The sequence below is a fragment of the Mastigoproctus giganteus genome, chromosome 7 (genome assembly GCF_048544385.1).
Source record: "Mastigoproctus giganteus isolate SK-2022 chromosome 7, ASM4854438v1, whole genome shotgun sequence".
In the NCBI taxonomy this organism is placed as follows: Eukaryota; Metazoa; Arthropoda; class Arachnida; order Uropygi; family Thelyphonidae; genus Mastigoproctus; species Mastigoproctus giganteus.
In genome coordinates, this window is record NC_143581.1 from 161,192,764 (window position 1) to 161,215,873 (window position 23,110).

The 23,110-nt window shown below is 37.7% G+C and overlaps 1 protein-coding gene across 3 annotated transcripts in view; it reads right to left on the reverse strand.

Annotated features, from left to right (window-relative positions):
• Tnks (tankyrase) overlaps positions 1–23,110 on the reverse strand; it is a 637,218-nt gene that overhangs the window by 553,841 nt on the left and 60,267 nt on the right. For all 3 annotated transcript variants that reach the window (XM_090377953.1, XM_090377952.1, XM_090377954.1), the window contains exon 4: positions 13,961–14,055. In XM_090377953.1, the coding sequence (XP_090234079.1) occupies positions 13,961–14,055 (95 nt within the window). The remainder of the gene's footprint in view (positions 1–13,960; positions 14,056–23,110) is intronic.

The window sequence follows — 23,110 nt, forward strand, 5'->3', positions numbered from 1 at the left end:
TAATGACAGTAATGGCAGTGTGCTACTGCAACAGGATCTAGATAATTTGGGCAGATGGGCTAAGAAGTGGCAACTGAAGTTTAACCTTGACAAATGCAAAGTACTGCATATGGGTAGAAGTAACCCCAGAGAAACGTATCAATTGTGTGGTACTTCCCTGACAGTGGTAGAGAATGAAAGACCCGGGGGTAACTGTGCAGGCAAATATGAAATTTTCTGAGCAGTGCAGACAGTCTGCAAGAGTAGCACATGGTGTCTTGTCAATGATATACAGGAGTTTTTCTAGCAGGAATAAGGAGATGTTTATCCCCATGTATATGGCAATAGTCAGGCTACACTTTGAGTATTGTATACAGGTCTGAAGGCCTCATTTTAAGAAGGATGTAGAGCTGCTGGAACAAGTACAGAGAAGGGCAACAAGATAAGTGAATGGAACAAAGGGTTGCTCTTACGAAGAAAAGCTTAAGTTTTCCAAATTAGTGTCTGGAGACTAGTCACCTGCGAGGTGATCTGATTAAGGTGTATAAAGCCTTGAATGGATTGATCATGCTCAATGCTGATGGGATTCTTCCTCTTGCTCAAATAATTGCCTGAGAGGGCATAAATTCAAAATTGAGGAAAGACAGTTGTGGTATGGATGTGCGGAACTTTGCCTTTAGCCAGCGGGTGGTTGATTGCTAGAAAAAACTTCCATCTGTCGTTGTTGAAGTTGATAGCTTAAATGCACCGATGAGCCAAAACATTATGACCAACTACTGAATACAATGTAGGTCCTCCACATGCAGCCCAAACAGCTTGTACCCGACAAGGCATGGATGCTACAAGATTTCTAAATGTGTCTTGTGGTATCTAGTACCAACACGTAACCGGCAGATTCTTTAATTCTTGTAATGTCCGTGGTTGAGACGCCGCAGATCGGAGTTGCTGTTCCAACACAATTCACAGATGCTTGATGGGAGTGATGTCTGGGGAATTTGGAGTCCAGAGCAATACTTGGAAGTCTTCCTCATGTTCCGAGAACCAGTCTCGAACAAGCCTGGCATTGGTAGCATGGTGCATTATACCGCTGAAAGACGGCACCACCAATGGAGAAGACCGTTGCCATGAAAGGGTGTACCTGGTCAGCAATGATGTTTAGGTAGGTGGTACATGGATGACTGGACCCAGGCTATCCCAGGAGAACACTGCCCAAAGCATGACACCGCCGCCACCAGCTTGTTTTCGTCCCACAGTGCATCTAGGTACCATCACTTCCCCAAGTAAACAACGCACACGTACCCGGCCATCCACATGGTGCAACAGGAAACATGATTCATCGGACCAGACGACCTTCTTCCAATCACTCAAGGTCCAGTTTCGATGCTCTTGTGCCCATTGTAGGTGCTGTCACTGGTGAATTGTGATTAGAATGGGCACTCAGAATAGCCTGCAGCTACACAGCCCCATTTTCAGCAGGTTTCAATGTTCTGTGTGTTGTGACGCATTACTCCCATCACTAGCATTCCAATTACTGGCAAGTTGCAGCACGGTCACCCGTCTGTTGCCACGTACCATTTGGGAGAGCCTTCGCTCACCTCGAGTATTGATGAGCTGTGGTCGCCCAACACCTCGCTGGCGGTTCGTGGGTTTCCCCTCCTCAGACCACTTTTGGTAGGTACTAACCACGGCTGACCATGAGCACCCTAGCTGTGCCATTTCAGATATGCTCTGACTCAGTCGTCTGGCCTTTACAATTTGGCCTTTGTCAAACTCTAAGTCCGCTGCCTTTCCCATCTGAAGAACAAGAGTAACACATTAACAGAGCTCAGTATCGGGTGTTTTTTACACCATGTCCTGACCTGCACACGTGTCGTAGTTCACCTGTAGTTGCTTCAATTTGCATAACAACTTGCTGGTCATAATGTTTTCGCTCATTGGTGTAGACTCGAGGCAGAACTAGACAAACATTTGGATTGAGTGGATGGGTGAAATAAAAAGAGGGTTTTTTTTTTTTTTTTTGGCTGATGTTATATAAGCTTGCTTTCTTGCATCATGTGCCTTTACTAATGCTAAAGCTAAATACCATACTACAACCTATCTAACACTTGAGCAGAAAACTCAAGCTAAATAAGTCGCAGTGTTTTCACTTTCTTCCCTCTTTCTGGTAAAATGGAGGTGAATAAAGTAGGAAGATAACCATACAGATAACTAAAAGGATACATAATCCAAAAGTAAAATATGTATAAAGAAAATGCTACACAACAACTCAATTTAAAAATGGTAATTACACCATATAAAGAGAGAAATTGGGATCAATTTGGTTTATGTTTTATTGATGCATCAGCAAAAGAGGCTATATGTGCCAAATAAAGAGAAATTGGGATACTTTCCAGGCAGATGCCTGATGGTCCAGTGCAAATGACATTATTATTTTATCTAAATGAAACATTACTGTGATTTTTAAAGAATGAACAAATAACTTTCACAAATATAGGTCATTACTCACTGAAGAAATCACTTGGGAAATTAAAAAATATGCTGAAAAAATGCCACGAGCTAAGTCAGAATGTGCATGTGTATCTTTATTTATTCTGTTGAGATTTGTTTTGGTTTGCTTTGGGTTTTATTGGTACATTAGCAACTGAAGCCATAATACGCCAAAACCAGGCCATAAAAGTACACAATTATTTCTGTAGAGACTGTATTCATTTAAACAAAGGTAAGGTGGTGCAAAGGTGTTTGCCAGTATCACTGAGAATACCCTAGAAGTTCAGGGAAACTGCTAGTTAAAGGTGAGAGTGAATGAAAGAAAAATGAAGGAAAAGTGAAGTGACATACATTTATCTAATGATATGGGTCAAAGTAATGCTTACACATGTCAAAAACATTGTTCACTGCTGCAACAGCTGAGGGCAAGTTTTCCTAAAGGTGCCAATGTTTTAAATGAGCAGAAAGATAGAACTAGGGAAACAAATTTAAATAACTTCAAGGGATGTATCAGGGTAGTAAACTACAGAAGACTACTTAGTCATAACTGTGTCTACAGTAATCAACAAAATGGATAAATTCAAACTCCTGGTTAGAACAACTAATGCTGACATAATAGGGATAATGGAAACATGTTGCCATCCGGAAATTGGGGATGACAAGTTCCATTATCATATGTATAATGTATTTAAGAAAGACAGGGAAGGTAGAAGGGGTAGTGCAGTCGTGCTTCTTATCAAAAGCAACCTGAGCACAAAAAGAGCTGCTTTTTCTGACTCAGAAGATACGTCTGCCAGCACAGAATCTGTGTGATGTAAATTAGTTGGAAGCATAATGAGAGTGGGAGTAATCTACAGAACAGAAGATTGTGAACAGTACGACGAGAGTCTCAACATGCACATGGAATGGGCAAATGAGTGTGAATGTCTTATTAAGGACGACTTTAATGTACTTAACTGACTGGAATAAATGGGAGGGAAATTCACCATGTGAAACAAAATTTTTAAATAAACTAAATGATTATTTGTAACAGCATGTTACAGAAAATAACAGCGGTAAGAATATTCTTGATCTCATCATTACTCACGAATCAGATGACATCACAGGAATTAAAGTGATGACATCACAGGAATTAAATCAGACTGCTAGAGCATGTCATGGGGTATATCGTCAATGATATACAGGAATTTTTCTAGCAAGGATAAGGAGGTGATTAGCTCTTTCTGTAAGGCAATGGTCCGGCCACACCTTATTGGAGGCTTGAAGTGGTGAAACCCATGTTTAGTCTCTAGAGCAAAGTTTCCGGCATCCCCCTCCCCCCATACTTCTCCTTTAACCCATGCACGGTACTAAGTACTATAGGCTTTGATACCTTTCGTGTTTGGGGTTTTCATGAAAAAAAAAAAAAAATACAGGTCTGGAGGTCTCACTTTAAAAATGTAGAGTGGCTAGAACAAGTACAGAGAAGGGCAACGAGATTGGTGAGGGAAACAAAGAGGTGCTCTTACCAAAAAATGCTAAAGTTGTGCAAATTGCAGCATCTGGAGACTAGACACCTATGAGATGATCTGATTGAGGTGTATAAGGCCTTGTATGGTTTGAGGGCTCAATGCTGTGGGGATTCTTCCTCTTGTTCAGATTATGAACCCGAGGGGCATAAATTCAAATTAAGATTAATAATGTTAATGTTTTAGCTTAGATTAATAATATTAATATGGCAAAATAGATATGCAGAAATTTGCCTTTAGCCAGCAGGTAGTTGATTGCTGGGACAAACTTCCATCTGTCATTTTGGAAGTTGATAGCTTGAATAAATTCAGAACTGGACAAACTCTTGGAGCGACTGGATTGGTGAAGTGGGAAGGGGTTTTTCCCCTTTTTCGCTGATGCCGTATAAGCTTGCTTTCTTGCATCAAATGCCTATGCTAATACTATGTCATGTCATGTCATGTCATCTCCAGCACTACAAAAAAGCAAAAGTTGTGGCTTCTGCAAAAAAGATTATGATCATCTCTTTTTGTGATATTCAAGGAATGGTTTACCAGTATGTCGTGACACATCACAAGACTGTTACGGAACCTTACTAAAAAACTGTACTGCACACTTTGCAGGATCACATTTGTTGTAAGCAACCAGAACTGCATGCAGGTGGGTGGATGCTGCCTAACGAAAACGTGAGACCTCACATTGTTCACACTGTCATCGAGTACTCAGCAAGCATTAATGTTAAATGTGTTCCTCATCCACCCTACAAGCCCTAACAATGCACCCTGCAATTTTTTTATTTTCAAAGTTAAAGACGAAACTGCAAAGAAAATGTTTCCGGTCATCAGTTGAAGTTGTAAAGACATCAGAGGCATTTCTCAAATGCATATCAAAAAATGGCTTCCACCATGTTTTTGAATAATGGCAGAAAAATTGGAGTAAGTGTATTCCATCAAATGAAAATATTTTGAAAAGACCATCAAAATATGGATAATTAATTTAAAAATTATGATCAATTCTTAATTGAGCAACCCTCATACTTGTTTAAACATTACTTAAAGTAGGAACAAAAAATATTATTTTAACATTCTGTTAATAATTAATAAAGAGGGAACACAAAATTTCTAAAAACTTTTAAGAGGGGGATATAATGTAAAAGTTTGGGAACTCCTGGATTAGATTGTAGGAAGTTTTCTTTTAGTCAGCAAGTTGTTCATTACTGGAACGAGTTGTCTCTGCAAGTTCTCTTTGAACGAGTTGTCTCTTTGCTTTTTAATTTTGCATTTTCTTATCTACTTTTAACATTTTTTTTTGCTTGTGCGGCAAAAGCCTGTGGTTTCTTGCACTATATGGCTAATACTAACACTATTAGTCTGTATATCTCCAAGCTAGCAGTTTTCTGTCCCACTTATCATTGCCTCACTAGCACCAACTTGCACTCCTATTCAAGCATTATCCCATCCCCATTAGAACTTTCTCTACTGTTAACAAACACAGACCAAACTGAGGAAAATCTATATGTACATTACATGAATAATTTCTGTTTCTATACGACAAAAATTCTACCTCACAAGCTTTGCAGTCACTCCAAGATGAAGTGATTAACAAGACTAATCGTTTACTCCCTCCTATCATGTCTAAGTAAAATTCTAAACACTTTTAACTGTAAGTTAATTCTCAGACTGCGTATTCTTAATATCATCAGTTCTAATATGTACAGCAATTATCACCTTCTATGTCCTCATAATAAATGTTCTAACATTATTAACTTTTGCAACTGACAGAGGTGCCTCCGTAGCCAGGTGGGAAGGAGCAGCACTACGTAGCACACGCCTCTTGATTAGACCGAGGTTCGAGCCCATCACCACCAAATACGGAGGATGCGGAAAGGTCAGGGAATGACCACCGCATATTCCCGGAGCAATATGGCCTTAGTTGCTAATGCTCCTAAAAACCAAATAACAACAGCAACTGACAGACATACTTTGATCCTATTCCACCCATTCATTTTTTTTTTTTTTTTTTGTTTTTCCTGTTTCCCTAACAGAGTCACTGACAATAGCTAATTTGCTGTTTCATGGAAAAGTGTAAGCTCTAGTGTTGAGTTGGCAGCTGGGAGCTTGATGGGTCCCTTCTAATTCCTTCGAATGGAAGGACCCTGTTCTTTAAGGTCTTATATTTTCCTATTAGGATGTTTAGTTTCCACTTAATCTCTTCACTCTCTGCATTGAAAACACACAAAGGCATCCTCTTTGGCTGAATCATGTCCCATTAGATGGTTGTTCTGCAAATATGACAGAAGAAGCACGTTTTAAAGACCTGATTTGTAGAACTGCCCTTGGTAGTTCCAATTTTAAAAAGGCAGCAAATCTTGTCAACATCATCTTACTAAATCTGCTTAGTAAATACTGAGTGTAATTAGGCACATTTTTATATATATGCCTAATCATAAGCACCAACTGTCCCTATGTTAGTCTGCCTGTCTGCACGTAACAATAACTCCATAGCCAGATTTACATGAAATTTTATATTTAGTTCTCTAGAAAGAATTTTTGAGCCATCACAAATTCCACTGAAATCAAACAAACAGAAATCTGGCTTTTTTTGTTTTTTCTCAATACAGTTTGTATGAAAAAAAAAAAGAGTGGTTTTAATGCAGTATTATATATATAAGAATTGAAAATTCTGATAAAGTTTGCATAGATAGAAGTGAAAAATACATAAGGTGCCAAGTATTAGAAGGGTGAGGAGGGCAGAAAAAAAAAGTAATGTAGGTTTGTAAAAAGAGAAAGAATGTGAATATCCTATAAGTTATGATGAATTAAGAGAATTATAGGCTGAATTGCAAAGCCAATTAGAGGTGAGGGAACTGCAAAGTAAAATGATTAATACCAAATGATTAAACAAATAAAATAAAAGGTGGGATAGCTGTCATCAGAAATCGGTGGGCAAATTTAGTTATAAGTCGAATATAGGGATAGCAAAAATTTGATGTAAGTTGAAGTAAATATTGATACACGGTCAGGTATTTCATCAGGGGACTACACCTGACCATTTATCAGGAACTGTGTTACTATACTTGTCCATAACAGTGGGAGAGAGAGGCAAAATAAAGTAAAAAGATTAAAATCAGCACATTCTCTCACAGTATGGACAAGGTAGTTCCAATGCAGTGTCAATGATATAAAAAATTAAGGTAAAAATAAGGATAAAGGTAAAATAAAATGTGTTTTCAGATAGGAAAAAAGGTTTTTGAATTTAATGTGTTTTAAGTAAATTTGGAAAAAAAAAATTTTTCCAACTAAAGCTCTAACTATCCTCATTCTATCACTATTTTCATGTTTATTTAATTACTATTTTATCACTTCTCCATCCTCAATTTAATACCTTTCTCTATACCACATGCTTGTTCTAAATTCTAATTTTAATTCATCTAATTTCTAAAAAATTTCAACATTAAAATTTTTTTTTTCCAAATTCACTTAAAACCTACATTAAATTCAAAAACCTTTTTTCCTACTCTGAAAACACATTTTATTTTACCTTTATCCTTATTTTTACCTTAATTTTTTATATCATTGACACTGCATTGGCACTACCTTGTCCATACTGTGAGAGAATGTGCTGATTTTAATCTTTTTGCTTTATTTTGCCTCTCTCCCACTGTTATGGACAAGTATAGTAATGCAGTCCCTGATAAATGGTCAGGTGTAGTCCTCTGATGAAATACCTGACCATGTATCAATATTTACTTCAGCTTGCATCAAATTTTTTTCATTTTTGCTATCCCTATATTCGACTTAACTAAATTTGCCCACCGATTTCTTATGACAGCTATCCCACCTTTTATTTTATTTGTTTAATCATTTGGTATTAATCATTTTACTTTGCAGTTCCTGCACGTCTAATTCAGACTATAATTCTCTTAATTCATCATATCTTATAGGATATTCATGTTCTTTCTCCTTTTACAACCTACATTACTTATTTTTTCTGCTATCCTCATCACCCTTCTAGTACTTGGCACTTTGTGTATTTTTCACTTCCATCTATGCAAACTCTATCAGACTTTTCAAAATTCTTACATACTTATATAAATTCAAAACTTTTGCATTCTTTACTGCTGCTTTGCATGTTTTGGTGCATCTCCGTCATACCTTATGACAGAGATGCACCAAATATGTTTATTTATGTTTATCCATCAAATGAAACTACATGTTTAATACTCATGATTTTATATTACATTTAATATATATACGTGTGTGTGTGTGTGTGTGTGTAATATTATACAGTTGTACCTGAACAGAAGTGGCGCCTCCGTAGCCAGGTGGGAAGGAGCATCAGTGCGTAGCACACGCTTCTTGATTAGACCGGGGTTCGAGCCCGTCACCGCCAAATACAGAGGTTGCGGAAAGGTCAGGGAATGACCACCACATATTCCTGGAGCAATATGGCCTTAGTTGCTAATGCTCCTAAAAACCAAAATAACTAACTAACCTGAACAGAATGGCTAAGTTAAGAAAATGTAAAACTATTCAGTTTTATTAAGCGTTCTTATAAAAGTTATGATCTTAATAATTAACTGAATTTACTTTTCATTTCTATTAATCATAGAAAAAGAATTCAATTAATTTAAGAATTTTTCTTTATATGCTAGAAATGTAAAGCACCATGTACATTTACCTATTGTTTTTTAATTGATTTTGCATGACATCTAATAAACAAATTCAGTCAGAAGCAAATTCCTTAAATTTTTCTACTTTTGGTATGCAAACATTAAAATATATTAAAATTAAATAAATGGTGTCGAACAAGTTATGATGTCTAATTTTTGTGCTTCATATATCTAATAATCAGAGGGCAGTATTTGCATCGGTACATTGGAAAAGACAGCCTCTGTAACCGAGTGGTAAGAAGCAGGAGTGTAACAAGCAGTCTCTTTTCGTAGGTCGGAGTTCAAGCCCCGACTACCAAATACAGTCGATCTGCATTTAGTATCTGCCAACCTGCACTGGACCAGCATAGCAGATTATGGTCCATTCCTTCAACATGACTTGTGAGGAGGCCTCCATCTAGAGTGGAGTGACATTTTTTTTATTTATATTGGAAAATGTATAACATGGTCCCTCAGTGGTTTTTAATTGTTGGATGCATCATAAAACATTACATGAATGGGAATCCAGTTCACTTTATCTGCCCATTGAAATTTTGTCAATAACATTAAGTAACATTATAATGATTCAATAAAATGTTATTATAAAGTTAAACTAGGGGGCATCAGTCCCCTGCTCACTTTGCTTGCCAAACCCCTGGGCATGCTTTTCTATGTAATATGCAGAGGTATGACAAAGGGGCTTAGAGGGGAACAGGTATCCTGTGTGTTATCAGACACTCAGCCTAAAGCACTGATGGATCCAATATCTCTCTATTACAGAAGATTTAGGAGAAGTCCGGTTGGCCTGCCTCCCTAAAATCCACTCATGCACACCTTCTCGATGGTAAGCACTGTTATGTCACAGGTAGCAACGAACATGTAGAGTGGTTCTCTTCAAGATGCCTGGTCAGCGTGAAGAGGAAAAGACCAAACCCTCCAGCATATGAGAGCACAACAATACAAATGGCCCTCGGTCCCCAGCAGCTTTCGCTCTCCCTCTTACGGCAGCGAGAGGATCAGAGTGGAAGCAGAGGGTGCTAAGAATCTCTGGGTACGACCAGGCTGCCATGCACAGAAACTGAACTTGGCCTGTTATAACGTATGATCACTCATCGGTGAAGACAGGATATTAGAGCTGGAAAAGGAATTAGAAAATGTGAATTGGAATATCATCGGTTTGGCTGAAACAAGAAGAAGAAGAAGAAACGAATCACTTATAAGTTTATCAAGTGGAAATCTGCTGTACACCAATGAAAACAGTGAAAGGAGTGAAGGTGGAGTTGGGTTTCTGGTCCATAAAGATTTTAAAAACAACATTTTGGAATTCAAAAGTACATCGCCAAGGGTGCCAAGACTAATACTCAAGATTTCTAAGAGGTACAAGCTAAAGATTATAATGATTTATGCACCAACATCGAGCCATGATGATGAAGAGGTTGAAGAAATGTACACCGAATGATGATGAAGAGGTTGAAGAAATGTACACCGAAATTGAGTCTTCTAGATGAGCAGAAAACCCACTACACTATTATTATGGGGGACTTCAATGCTAAGGTTGGAAAAAGGCAAAACAGCACAGAAAGGGGAACTATAGGAAATTTTGGAATTGGTGAAAAAAATAAAAGAGGTGAAAGACTTGTGGAATTTGCAGAACCTCAAGGACTGTCAGTAATGAACACTTTTTTCAAGAAAAGGGTGAACAGAAAGTGGACATGGAAGAGTCCAAATGGATTAACAACTAATGAAATCGACTTCATCCTCACTAACAGAAGATATATCGTGAATGATGTTACCGTCCTGAATAAGGTAAATGTTGGAAGTGATCACAGAATGGTAAGATGTACACTTGATATAGATGCAGGAAAGGAAAGGAAAAAACTGATTCGAGTAAATAATACAAAGGTCTTTGAGATAACAGAGGAGGAGAAAAAGCAGTATGTACTGGAACTTAAGAACAAGTTTGAGCTTCTGCAGAATATTGACGAGGAATATTACAACTTTCTGAAAGTGATAAAACCAAGAAACCTATAGGGAAACAGAAATCCAAAGAAGAAAAAATTAGTCAAGAAACACTTGTCATGATGAACCGAAGACGACAAATGAAGAGCAAGAAAAACACTGACAGAGAGAAAATTGAGTATACTGAGTTATGCAAAGCCATTAGAAAGAGACTCAGAGAGGACATAAGAAGATTTAACACAAGAAAAGTAGAACAAGCATTAAGGGAAAACAAAGGATTTAAATCAGCAGCCATGAGCAGTAATCTAGAAAGACAAATGATACTGAAACTGAAGAATAGCAATGGTGTACTTATAAACAGCAGAGAAGGCATAATTCAAATAGCAGAAGACTAGAGAATTATACAAGGAACGAGGGAATGATACCACCAGTGGGGAAGATGGATTGCAAAGTAGCAACTCATACGACATACCCGATATTCTTCCTGATGAGGTAGAACATGCATTGAAGAAAATAAAAAATCGGAAAGCCCCGGGGGAAGATGAAGTTACTGTAGAGTTGTTAAAATTGGGAGGAAGAGACATAACACAAAAACTGGCAAGGCTCTTCACAAAGTGCATTAGAAAAGGTGTGCCACCTAAGCAGTGGAATAATGCAATCATAGTTTTGCTGCATAAGAAAAGAGATAAATCAGAAATTGGAAATTATAGACCAATTATCTTGTTATCCCACATCTCTACAAGTTGTTCACAAGGGTCATTACTAACAGATTAGAAAGAATACTTCATGAGAATCAACCGAAAGAGCAAACTGGCTTTAGGACAGGATTCTCAACTATGGATCACCTTCACGTAATATCACAGCTAATGGAGAAAGCAAATGAATATAAAACACCATTATGCCTGGCATTTGTGGATTATGAAAAGGCATTTGACTCCATACAGCATGAGGCAATGTTTCGGGCACTGCAAAGACAAGGCATAGATACCCCATATATTATGATTTTGAAGAAAATATATGAGAGTGCTACATCCTTTATTAGACTAGACAAAGACAGTAGCAAATTTAAAATTGAGAAAGGAGTTCGACAAGGAGACACAATATCTCCGAAGCTGTTTACTGCTGCCCTTGAGGAAGCTTTCAGAAAATTAGACTGGTCGCAGAAAGGAGTCAATGTGAACGGAGAGTACCTAAACTATTTACGATTTGCAGATGACATTGTGGTCATAAGCCACGATCCCAAAGAATTAGAGGAAAATCTTAATCAGTTATGCACAGTTAGTAAGGATTTTGGACTAAAGATGAATATGGCTAAAACAAAAGTAATGATGAACAAGTATGACACGGAAAGGGAAATAATGATTGAAGGAGCAGTAATTGAAAAGGTGGAGTCATATACTTATCTGGGACAAGTTATTAGCTGTAATAATGATAAATGGCTGGAAGTCAAGAGAAGAATAAATTTTGGATGGATAGCATTCAGGAAATATAGTCACATACTGAAGAGCAATATCCCAGTTTGTCTGAAACGTAAAATAATGAATCAATGTATACTCCCCACCATGACTTATGGAAGTGAAACTTGGACACTCACCAAAAGAATGAAAGAGAAGCTGAGAACTACACAGCGAAGAATGGAACGAATTATATTGGGAATCAGATTGTTAGATAAGAAGAGAAACACATGGATTAGGCAGCAAACTCAAGTAAAGGACATTCTTATCAAAACTAAAGAACTAAAATGTTCTTGGGCAGGACACATAGCTCGAAGTCATGATGACAGATGGACTAAGAAAATAACAGAATGGTACCCAAGAGGAGCTAGAAGAAAACCTGGAAGACAAAGGCGGAGATGGATAGATGAAATTCATGAGTTTTTGGGTAGTAAATGGATGGCCAGTGCTCAAAACAGAAGGAACTGGAAAGTTGCTGGAGAGGCCTTCATCCTGCAGTGGATTGAAAATGGCTGATGATGATGACAAAGTAAGTCAAATCTTTTCTACGTAAAAGACACACCTGTCAAAACGCACTAATCAATATCCAATCTAATATATAAAAGAAAATAGAAAGTATAAGAAAAAACTATAAAAAGTAAAATTTTGTAAATGTTGAGTCAATAAAAGTTATTAATTGCATGTTCTATCTTAGCCTCTTCACCGAACAGACTGATGGCTATGCAGGCCCTCGGAGATCTCATGGTTATCCAAGCTGACACCATGCTGTAGCTTTTCCTAGTGTCAGCATCCCATGGTGTGGGATGCTGACACTGGCCATTAGGGTAACCCCCAGGCCAGTGTGGGACAGAGCTGCAAAAAGCAGGCTCCACCATAGGAATCTCTTTCCCTATGTTCTTTTATTCCTGCCACCTGGGGTTGAGTCTCCTTCCCCCACCCTGTATGGCCCATACCCCCCTTTTGCCTGGTGGCTCACCCCACCACCCAATTTCAACTCCCACCCTCTGTACCAGGATGGGCATCCTGTACCAGGGGTTCCCTTACAGTACCCCCTTTTAAATCAGGCGAGTGTCTTAACACTCGCCCCTCTGTTCCGACCGCTTTTATCCCACCCTCTCCCCATCCCATCTCCCCAATATCTCCTTTTCAATATTTTTTTTTTTTTTTTTTTGGTCTCTCCTTGGATGCCTAGGCTACCCCAAGGTTCACCCCACCAGAGCTTTCTTCTCTCCTAATGTGTCCTGGCCCACCTCTCCACAGCCCCCCAGGCTAAGTGACCAGAGGAACAACACAACCAACCCTAATACTTCACCACGCTAATGTAGAGTATTGTATTCTACACAGAGTAAAAACGCAGAGTTGGGGGAAACCTCCAGTGCCGCCAAACAAAAAAACACTGTGTCACTGTGATCGATATCTAAACAGGAAATGACCTATGTAATTATTTACCTGTGCATTTGCAGTGCAGCATTTTCAAGGAGGAATAAATATCAATATGTAATTGTTTACCTGCATTCACATAGTTCACTTACGCAAAGGCCTTTTGTTTTTGGTTTCCACAATGCATGAGGAATATTGTTGCATCTGAAAGAGCAGGACTAAAATGTTTAACTAAAGTATTTACAAATATGCAATATTCATTGATATACAAAAAACGTTACAACGAAACATCAAATGTGAAGCATGTGTACAAGACAGTGAAGCATGTGTACAAGGTTGGTGAACATTATGGAGGCAGTTGTCAATAATTAATTGAATTTGTAGTGATCTAATTGCCTCGCTCTCCTCTCCCATTGGCTCAAATAAAATCAATAGGATGAAAACATTTTTTAATGTACAGAGAGATAATCAAAAATGGAATTTTTGTTACGTTACTGACTACATAATGATCTGACACAATACTGCATCCCTATAATAAACATACAAGGAGATATATTCTTACCCTTTATCCTTAGCGTGTACATCAGCTCCATGCTGCAGAAGCAATTGCACAATTCGTATTCTGTTATATCCTGAAGCTAAATGTAATGGTGTAGACTGAGACGGAAAAAAATAATAAGATTAATGTTTACAGATAAAAAATTATACAATAATGACTGTGTCGAGGCCTTATTGCTATATGAATGTGGCAAATTGACACATTCATATAGCAACAAAAATTAAAAAAACATAGATATATAATGACCTCACAAAAAAAAAAACTTTCTCTTAGTCTCTTATGACATCTAATCTACAAATCTATACAAAAATATATAGTAATTATATAATGATAATTCTGTGCAAACTAATAAGGAATTATCAATACTGTACCAGTTTAATTATCAACATATAGTAATGATGTGCTTGACTCTGTCCAACTCCAAAACCAACAGGAAGTTCATAAAAATTGTACAAACTTTGAAAGAGTAGGTGTGTATCAACAAAGTAAAGAAATCTTAAAATTTCCAAACTTTTAAACCCAATTGCACTATAAATTCAATACTGTTATAAACTTCTCTTGCATAATATTACTTGAACAGGTATTTAAAAAGTCCCAACAGAAAGGAATATGATATCTGCATATCACAATACTAAAAACTGAAGATCTGACAGGCTATGTAAAAGGCTGAACAAGAAAAGAAACTATACTACTTTCTATATATCAAAGTTTTGAGAAAAAAACAACACTTCACTGCTGTGTACAGATTAAACATTTGATTAATTAACAGCTTCCTGTACATTCAGAGTGACAATTATATAATAATAATAACAGACTATTGGTTATGAATACCTATCTTGGGCACATCATCAGTAGTATGAGATGATGTGAATATTTAGTTATATTGATTTATAATTTTATAAGGTCTTATTCATAGTTATGATACACTGAGGGAAAAAAGTAGAGAGTAAAGGCTCAATGGAAAAGTGTCTAAGTTTATCTAGGCACTATGGCAGTGAGTTCATTATACAAGCCTCATCACAATTCTAAACTGGAGAGATTGTGTAAGCAGGCATTTACTGACAAGAGGAAAAGCTTATCTAAAGAGGCAACACACATTTAGCATTAATAGGGACATATGAAGCAAGAAAGCAAGCTTATACAGCATCAGCCAAAAAAAAAAAAAAAAAACGCCCTTCCCATTTCACCCATCCATTCACTCCAAATGTTTATCTAGTTCTGCCTTAAACTTATTCAAGTTGCTGACCTCCACTACAACAGATGGAAGTTTGTTCCAACTGCCAACCACAAACTGGCTAAAGGCAAATTTCCGCACATCTATTCTACAATTGTCTTTCCTCAATTTGAATTTATGCCCCCTCAGGTGAGTAATCAGAGCAGGAGGAAGAATCCCATTAGCACTGAGCTTGCTCAATCCATTCAAGGCTTTATATATCTCAATTAGATCACCTTGCAGATACCTAGTCTCCAGAATCTGCAATTTACAGAATTTAAGCCTTTCTTGGTAACACCAACCTTTTCATCCATTCACCAATCTCGTTGCTCTTCTCTATACTCATTCCGGTAGCTACACATCTTTCCTAAAATGAGGCCTGCAGTCCAGACCCTGTATACAGTAATCAAGGTGTGGCCTGAGCGTTGCCTTATACAAGGGGACAATCGTGCCCTTATTCCTGGCAACAAAATTCCTGTATATCATTGATAAGACACCATGAGCTACTCTTGCAGCCTTTTTGCACTGCTCAGAAAACTTGATATCTGACTGCACAATTACCCTCATGTCCTTTTCATTCTCCACTACCCTGAGTGTAGTACCAACCAGTTGATACATTACTCTGTGGTTACTGCTACCCATATGCAGTACTTTACATTTGTCAATGTTAAACTTTAGTTGCTACATCACAGCCGATCTCCTGAACTTTTCCAGATCCTGTTGCAGTAGTGCACTGCCATTACTGTCATTGACAACCCTGCCAACCTTCATATCATCTGAAAACTTAGACATTAACCCTGATATACCTTCATCAATATCATTGATAAATACCGAAAACAACAATGGTCCCAACACTGAACCCTGGTTTGTTTTTGTTATTTGGTTTTTAGGAGCATTACACCATGAGCTACTCTTGCAGCCTTTTTGCACTGCTCAGAAAACTTGATATCTGACTGCACAATTACCCTCATGTCCTTTTCATTCTCCACTACCCTGGGTGTAGTACCAACCAGTTGATACATTACTCTGTGGTTACTGCTACCCATATGCAGTACTTTACATTTGTCAATGTTAAACTTTAGTTGCTACATCACAGCCGATCTCCTGAACTTTTCCAGATCCTGTTGCAGTAGTGCACTGCCATTACTGTCATTGACAACCCTGCCAACCTTCATATCATCTGAAAACTTAGACATTAACCCTGATATACCTTCATCAATATCATTGATAAATACCGAAAACAACAATGGTCCCAACACTGAACCCTGGTTTGTTTTTGTTATTTGGTTTTTAGGAGCATTAGCAACTAAGGCCATATTGCTCCTGGGATATGAGGTGGTCATTCCCTGACCTTTCCACATCCTCCGTATTTGGTGGGCATGGGCTCGAACCCCGGTCTAATCAAGAAGCTTGTGCTATGCACTGCTGCTCCTGCCCACCTGGCTACAGAGGCACCCTGAACCCTGGGGGACTCCACTAATAACATTAGTCCATGAAGGGCAGTGTCCATTGATAACCCTCTCTGTCTTCTTCCACTCAACCAACCTTTTATTAATTGTAGCAACTTGCCCTTAACATCATACTGCTCCAATTTGTACAGTAGTCTTCCATGTGCCACAGTATCAAAAGCTTTGCTAAATTCCTGTATATGATATCAAAATTATTCTTTGCATCCAACTGCTTTGTGACCCCATCATAGTACCAATTGAAATTTGTCAGACAAGACTTCCCCTTAACAAACCCATGCTGCGTCTGAATAACTGCAGTCTTGTCTAGATGATCCTACATCACTTCCTTAACCAGTGACTCTATTATTTTCCCTGGAACAGAAGTTAGACTAACAGGTCTGTAATTACCTGTGTCACACTTTATCCCCCTTTGTGAACTGGGGACACATTTGCACATCTCCAGTCCATGGGTACCTCCCCTGAGTCCAAGGAAGCTTTCATACTTATGGCTAAGGGTTTGCTTACTACCTTTCCTGCCTCCTTTAATACAACTGGATAGATCCCATCCATCCCAGGTGCCTTCGTTATGTTTAACTTCAACAATTTCTCCTCCACTTTGCTCTAAGTTATTACAAAATCACTTAGCTCCCTGTTAGAGTTTGATAAACTTCTGGCATTCCCCTCCTTGAATAACTCCTCATGTGTGAATGTAGATGCAAAATACTCATTCAGCTTATCAGCTACCTGAGCATGATCATCAATAGTCAAACCAACTATGTTAAGTGGACCAATCTGATTCATCCCTTCTAGTTTACATAAGTAAAGAAATCTTATACCTACCATAGGCATCTGTGTCTCCTGATCATTTATATGCATTCCATACATTTTTCTTCTCTGTCACGAGCCACATTAATTCATCTGATATCCATTTAGGCTTAAACCTTGAACAGTATTTCTTAGTTGGTATGAAAAGCCTAGTACCCTCCAAGATTAAGGCCCTGACGACCTCCCATTTAGAATTCACCATTGGTAACATCATCAACTGATCCCACTGTACAGAATTTAAAAACTCTCTGAGACCACTGTAGTCACCTTTCTGAAAGCAAAAACCCTTCCCCTTACCTGATGGTATTATCTCTTTAAGTAAATCCCACATCAGTACACTGTGATCGCTGCCACCTAGTAGTTCCTTTATCTGAAGATTCTTAAAGCATGAAGAATCACTGCTTCAATGCAGAGATTCACCACTACACTTAGAAGACATGGTTGCACAATTTATTTAAAATAATAAGGCACTAATAAACTCAGGAAATTATTAAAATTTAAGGCACAGCTCACAACATGTGCAAACTGGCAGACGAGGAGAAAGCAACTGACATTGACACTAGTGCTGTCTAGGTACCCACTTCCAGTGTTGCATTTACGCTTGAGCTTTCAAATTTTCTTTTTAATATACAGTTAGTCCTCATATAACATGTGCTTACAATACGAATTCGATCATACACAATTTATAAATAGGGGAACGATATCATATATAACATGAACCGAATTCGCTTATGCATGATTCGCCTTTGTGTTTACAAGAAATGGCAGTCAAACGCAGAATCACCCCAACTGAACGCACCACGATAGGAATGAAGAGAAGATTCTGAAAATCTATTTATGTTTCTTATATCAGTGAAGGGGAAACACATTCCACCATAACGTAAAAACCTACACAATTCCAGCTATTGGTATTATCGCAAATGCAATTAGATCGAGTTTACTACCAGTTTATAACGGATTCCACTAGCAGAAACGCAACTGGAAATTGTTTTATGGTAGTAACCCCCAGAAATATGCTTTAGTAAAATGTGAGCTAATGAGGTTAATAGTGTGTCTCTGCCTTGACAGTGTTGTTTATTCAGTTGCTACACGTGCACAGCTTTGTTTATGTGTATCAAGTGTGCCTCCTCATTTTGTAATTGTGCTTTATTCCCTAAAAATAAGTAAAATACTTAAAAGGTGTGAAAAGGAAGCATCCTGGTGAAGGCACTACATATTCAGAGAAAAAGAAAAGCAATATCGATAGACAGGCGGACTGGGTCAAAAATTCTTAGCCAGGAAAATTTGTAGTGGCCTCATATAGTGTTATGGCCAAAATCACACTTCTGGCCTAGGGCCCACTAGGGTTTACCCAATAAGGCTTATGGCCAGTCCACCTGTTACAGAAAAAAATATGAAACTGTGAAACACTTTGAGCAAAATGAAAGAACATGTGATGTTGCACGTGCTACAGGTCTAAATGAGGCAACGCCAAGAATTAGAAAGAATGCAGAGAAAATAAAAACAACTTTCATAGCAGGAACAACTCAAAGTGTAATAAAATCCATTAGATCAAGACACAAAGAATAGGAAGAGATGGAACAGCTGTCATCTGTTTGAATAGAAAATGAAACAAAGAATAAGTTTGCTTATGATAGAAGCAAAAGCATTATCAATATTTTATTATGTAATAAAATACGTATTTTACTATGATTATTTATTGTGTTTGGTAATGTTTTGGTTACAAATGTGTTCAATCTTGGGTGGTTCGCACCTAACGCTAAGTTTCCCATAGGGCCTGTTATTGCACAAGGGTTTCTAGGAACACAACTATCGTGCTATACAAGGACTGTGTGTGTGTGTGTGTGTGTGTGTGTGTGTGTGTGTGTGTGTGTGTGTGTGTGTGTGTGTGTGTGTGTGTGTGTTTTATTATTATTTTTTTTTTTTTTTCATTATTATTTTAAAAGGGTGTTAATTAGAAACAGCATAAATTGAAGCATCATAAAGCATGGCCTAGCTGTATACTGAAATGTTAATAATAAAGTTAACAGATCTCATGACTTTCAAGTATCACTTAAATCAACAAATGCATGAATACTAAAAATATTAGTTTGAGTTCTGACAAGTGCAGGCAAAGAAATTTGAACTATTGGAAACAGTTAAGTTCTTTGAAAATTTTTAACTTATTAATTTGTGTTTGAAACACAATTTAATAGTCCTAGTCATATTTCATTAGCATATTTTTAAATTGATGCTAGAGGTTTCATAAGTGTCTTATTATTAAGTTATGACTTAATATAACACACTAATATTTAATATAATAAAGACTACTAAAATTATACAGACTAATAGATTAACAATAGCTGCAAACAGAGGTGAAAGTGATTCATGCACTGCTTCCATTGGAACAAGGAGCAACCCTGAAAACAAGGTGCTGGGGATTTCAAGGATTGCTGGGAGTCGTCATGAAATAAGTAAATACATGGGCTGTGTTAGTGTAACTAAGAATTAGAGCAGGTGCATGTATACTTGCATGTAAACCAATGCTAGGAGTATAGTAAATAAATATGATGAATTTGAAGTGCTGGTCAAGTGTATAAACAAAAACAATGCAGATATTGTTTTGTTTATATACCGGCACGACCACCAGGTCAGTGGAGTTCATAGTAAATCATCAATACAAATGTTAATTGTATTTAGCAGTCACAGGCTTGAACCCCAGTCCACTCAAAGATTGCATGATACTGCACTCACGTTGCTGACCACTCAGCTTAGTCAGGCCTGGGATTTCAGAGACATGGTGTCACTCAGATATAACGGATGCAGAATTTGAATATGGGGAGTACAATGTATACAGAAAGGACAAACAGACTACAAGGGGGAGGGAGTTATGCTCTTAGTTAAGAAGCACATAATATCAAAGGCAGTGCATCCAGTTGACATAGTTGGGCAGTACAATGTTGAGTCAGTTTGGTGTGACATAAGCACTGGAGAAGAAAAATTGAGAGTACGAGTGTGTTATAGGCCTAATTACTCTGATGAGTTCAATGAACCGCTGTACAGAGAAATAGAGTAGGCCAGTAAATCAGAATGTCTTATAATGGGGAATTTTAACTTTCCAGATATTGACTGGAACTTGTAGATTGGTCATTAACAGAGTAGCAAGACTTTTGTAGATTTATAGGATGACTGTTTTCTACAACATGTTAAGAGATAAATAAGAGAGAATCATATTCTTGATCTGATTACACTGAACAACAAATTTTTTGAGTCATATTGTTACAGGCATAAAAGTAGCCTTTATAGATTTTTGGTTGCTAAACATGGAAATAGTGCTTAAAATGGCAGATTGGCTCTTGTTTTTGAAAAAAGTAGTTTATAATATTTATACAAGGTATTTTTTATTTATATGGCAGTAAGATGTAGCTACAAACATACCTGTATCAAACATGGGACCTTTTCGCCATTCACTTGTATACAACTTCGGGAGCATCCCTTTTCACCATCCAACAATAATCAGCTAACATGGCGGCACTCCATTAGCTTTTGTATCTTTGTTCCATCACTGCAATGTCTCGATGGAAGCACTCACCATGTTCATCCCTGACGACACCACAGTTTGGCAGGAAGAAATCCAGGTGTGAGTGCAAGAAATGCTTCTTCGATGGCATGTTGCACCTCAGTTTTTCATAAGAAGTACTGAGATCTTCCACAAGTTGCCTGTAGTTGCTGACATTAACATTTCCTAGAAAACCAGTCGAAAAAATTTTGAAAGGCTTTACACGCTGATTTCTCGCTATCATTAAGGACACATTCAAACTGTTAGTCTTTGAAAAGTTGCCATATTTGGGGACCAATGAAAATGCCTGCCAAAATCTTCTCTATACTAAGTATTGGGAATTTCTCTTACAAGTATGTGAATGAAGGACCACCATTCACTTCCAAAGCTTCCACAAAATTTTTCATGAGCCCCAGTTCAAATGCTATGTTCTTCGTTGCAGGTGTTAATGATTTTCGTTGAGGCCAACTCCTCTTCTCATAGTGCATATCCTTGGCATGACTATTTCACTCATGGAGAAAGCAACAATACTTAGTGTAACCCTTTTGTAGTCCTAATAAAATGGCAATTACCTTTAAATAGCCACATATCTGCCCCTCATACTTCTGATCACCATCATCATCAGCCATTTTCAATCCACTGCAGGATGAAGGCCTCCAGCAACTTTCCAGTTCCTTCTGTTTTGTGCAATGGCCATCCATTTACTACCCACAAACTCATGAATTTCATCTATCCATCTCTGCCATTGTCTTCCAGGTTTTCTTCTAGCTCCTCTTGGGCACCATTCTGTTATTTTCTTAGTCCATCTGTCATCATGTCTTCGAGCTATGTGTCCTGCCCAAGACCATTTTAGTTCTTTAGTTTTGATAAGAATGTCCTTTACTTGAGTTTGCTGCCTAATCCATGTGTTTCTCTTCTTATCTAACAGTCTGATTCCCAATATAATTTGTTCCATTCTTCGCTGTGTAGTTCTCAGCTTCTCTTCCATTCTTTTGGTGAGTGCGTACGTTTCATTTGCCCAAGTTGTGTCATGTCTCTTCCTCCCAATTTTAACAACTCTACAGTAACTTCATCTTCCCCCAGGACTTTCTTATTCTTAATTTTATTCAGTGCATGTTTTAACTCATCAGGAAGGATATGGGTATGTCATGTGATACTAATTTGCGATCCATCTTCCCTACTGCTGGCATCATTCCCTCACTCCTTGTCTACAGTAGTCTTCTGCTATTTGAATTATGCCTTCACTGCTATTTATAAGTATACCATGGCTATTCCTCAGTTTCAGTATCATTTGTCTTTCTGTATTACTGTTCATGGCTGCTGATTTAAGTCCTTTGTTTTCCCTTAATGCTTATTCTACTTTTCTTGTGTTAAATTTTCTTATGTCCTCTCTGAGTCTCTTTCTAATGGCTTTGCATAACCAACCTAACCTCTGTTTTTAATTCAACCCCATCAAGTGTATAATTTATTTGGGGGTTGCTATTCTCCAAATAGAGGCTTCCATAGCCAAGTGATCAGGAGCAGGAGTGCAGTAGCACAAGCTCTTTTAGTAGACCGGGGTTCAAGCCTCTGACTGCTAAATACGGTCAATCTGCTAACCCACACTGGACCAGCATGGCAGATTATGGTCCATTTCCCTCAACATGAATCGTTGAGGAGGCTCCCATCCTGCAGTGGATTGATAATGGCTGAAGTTTACTTTTTTTTACTTATTTTATAAACACAGTGCAGTAGCATATGCAGGAGTGATCTATGGTTCAAGCCCAAATGACTGTTAAATACAATTAACGATTTTATTCATGGTTTATTGTAAGCTCCTCTGACCTGTTGGTCAAGCTGGAGTATAAACAAGGATTTTTTTTTTTTTTTTTTTTATTAATATTGCTGAAACAGTTAGTGCATACCAGGCCTAACTCTCACCTGTCCAAAATACCTGCACAAACTATATCCTTTAATAGAACTAAATGTACATTTTATTCTGACTAGAAATTGTATATATAAAGTATTACAGGTGCACAACCACATGAAAATTTATCTACGGTTTAATACTCACAATATTTAGGTTATATGGTTAGAACTGATTTCCTTGAAATCTTTTATATATCCATTCATCCATTTAAGCCAGAAGT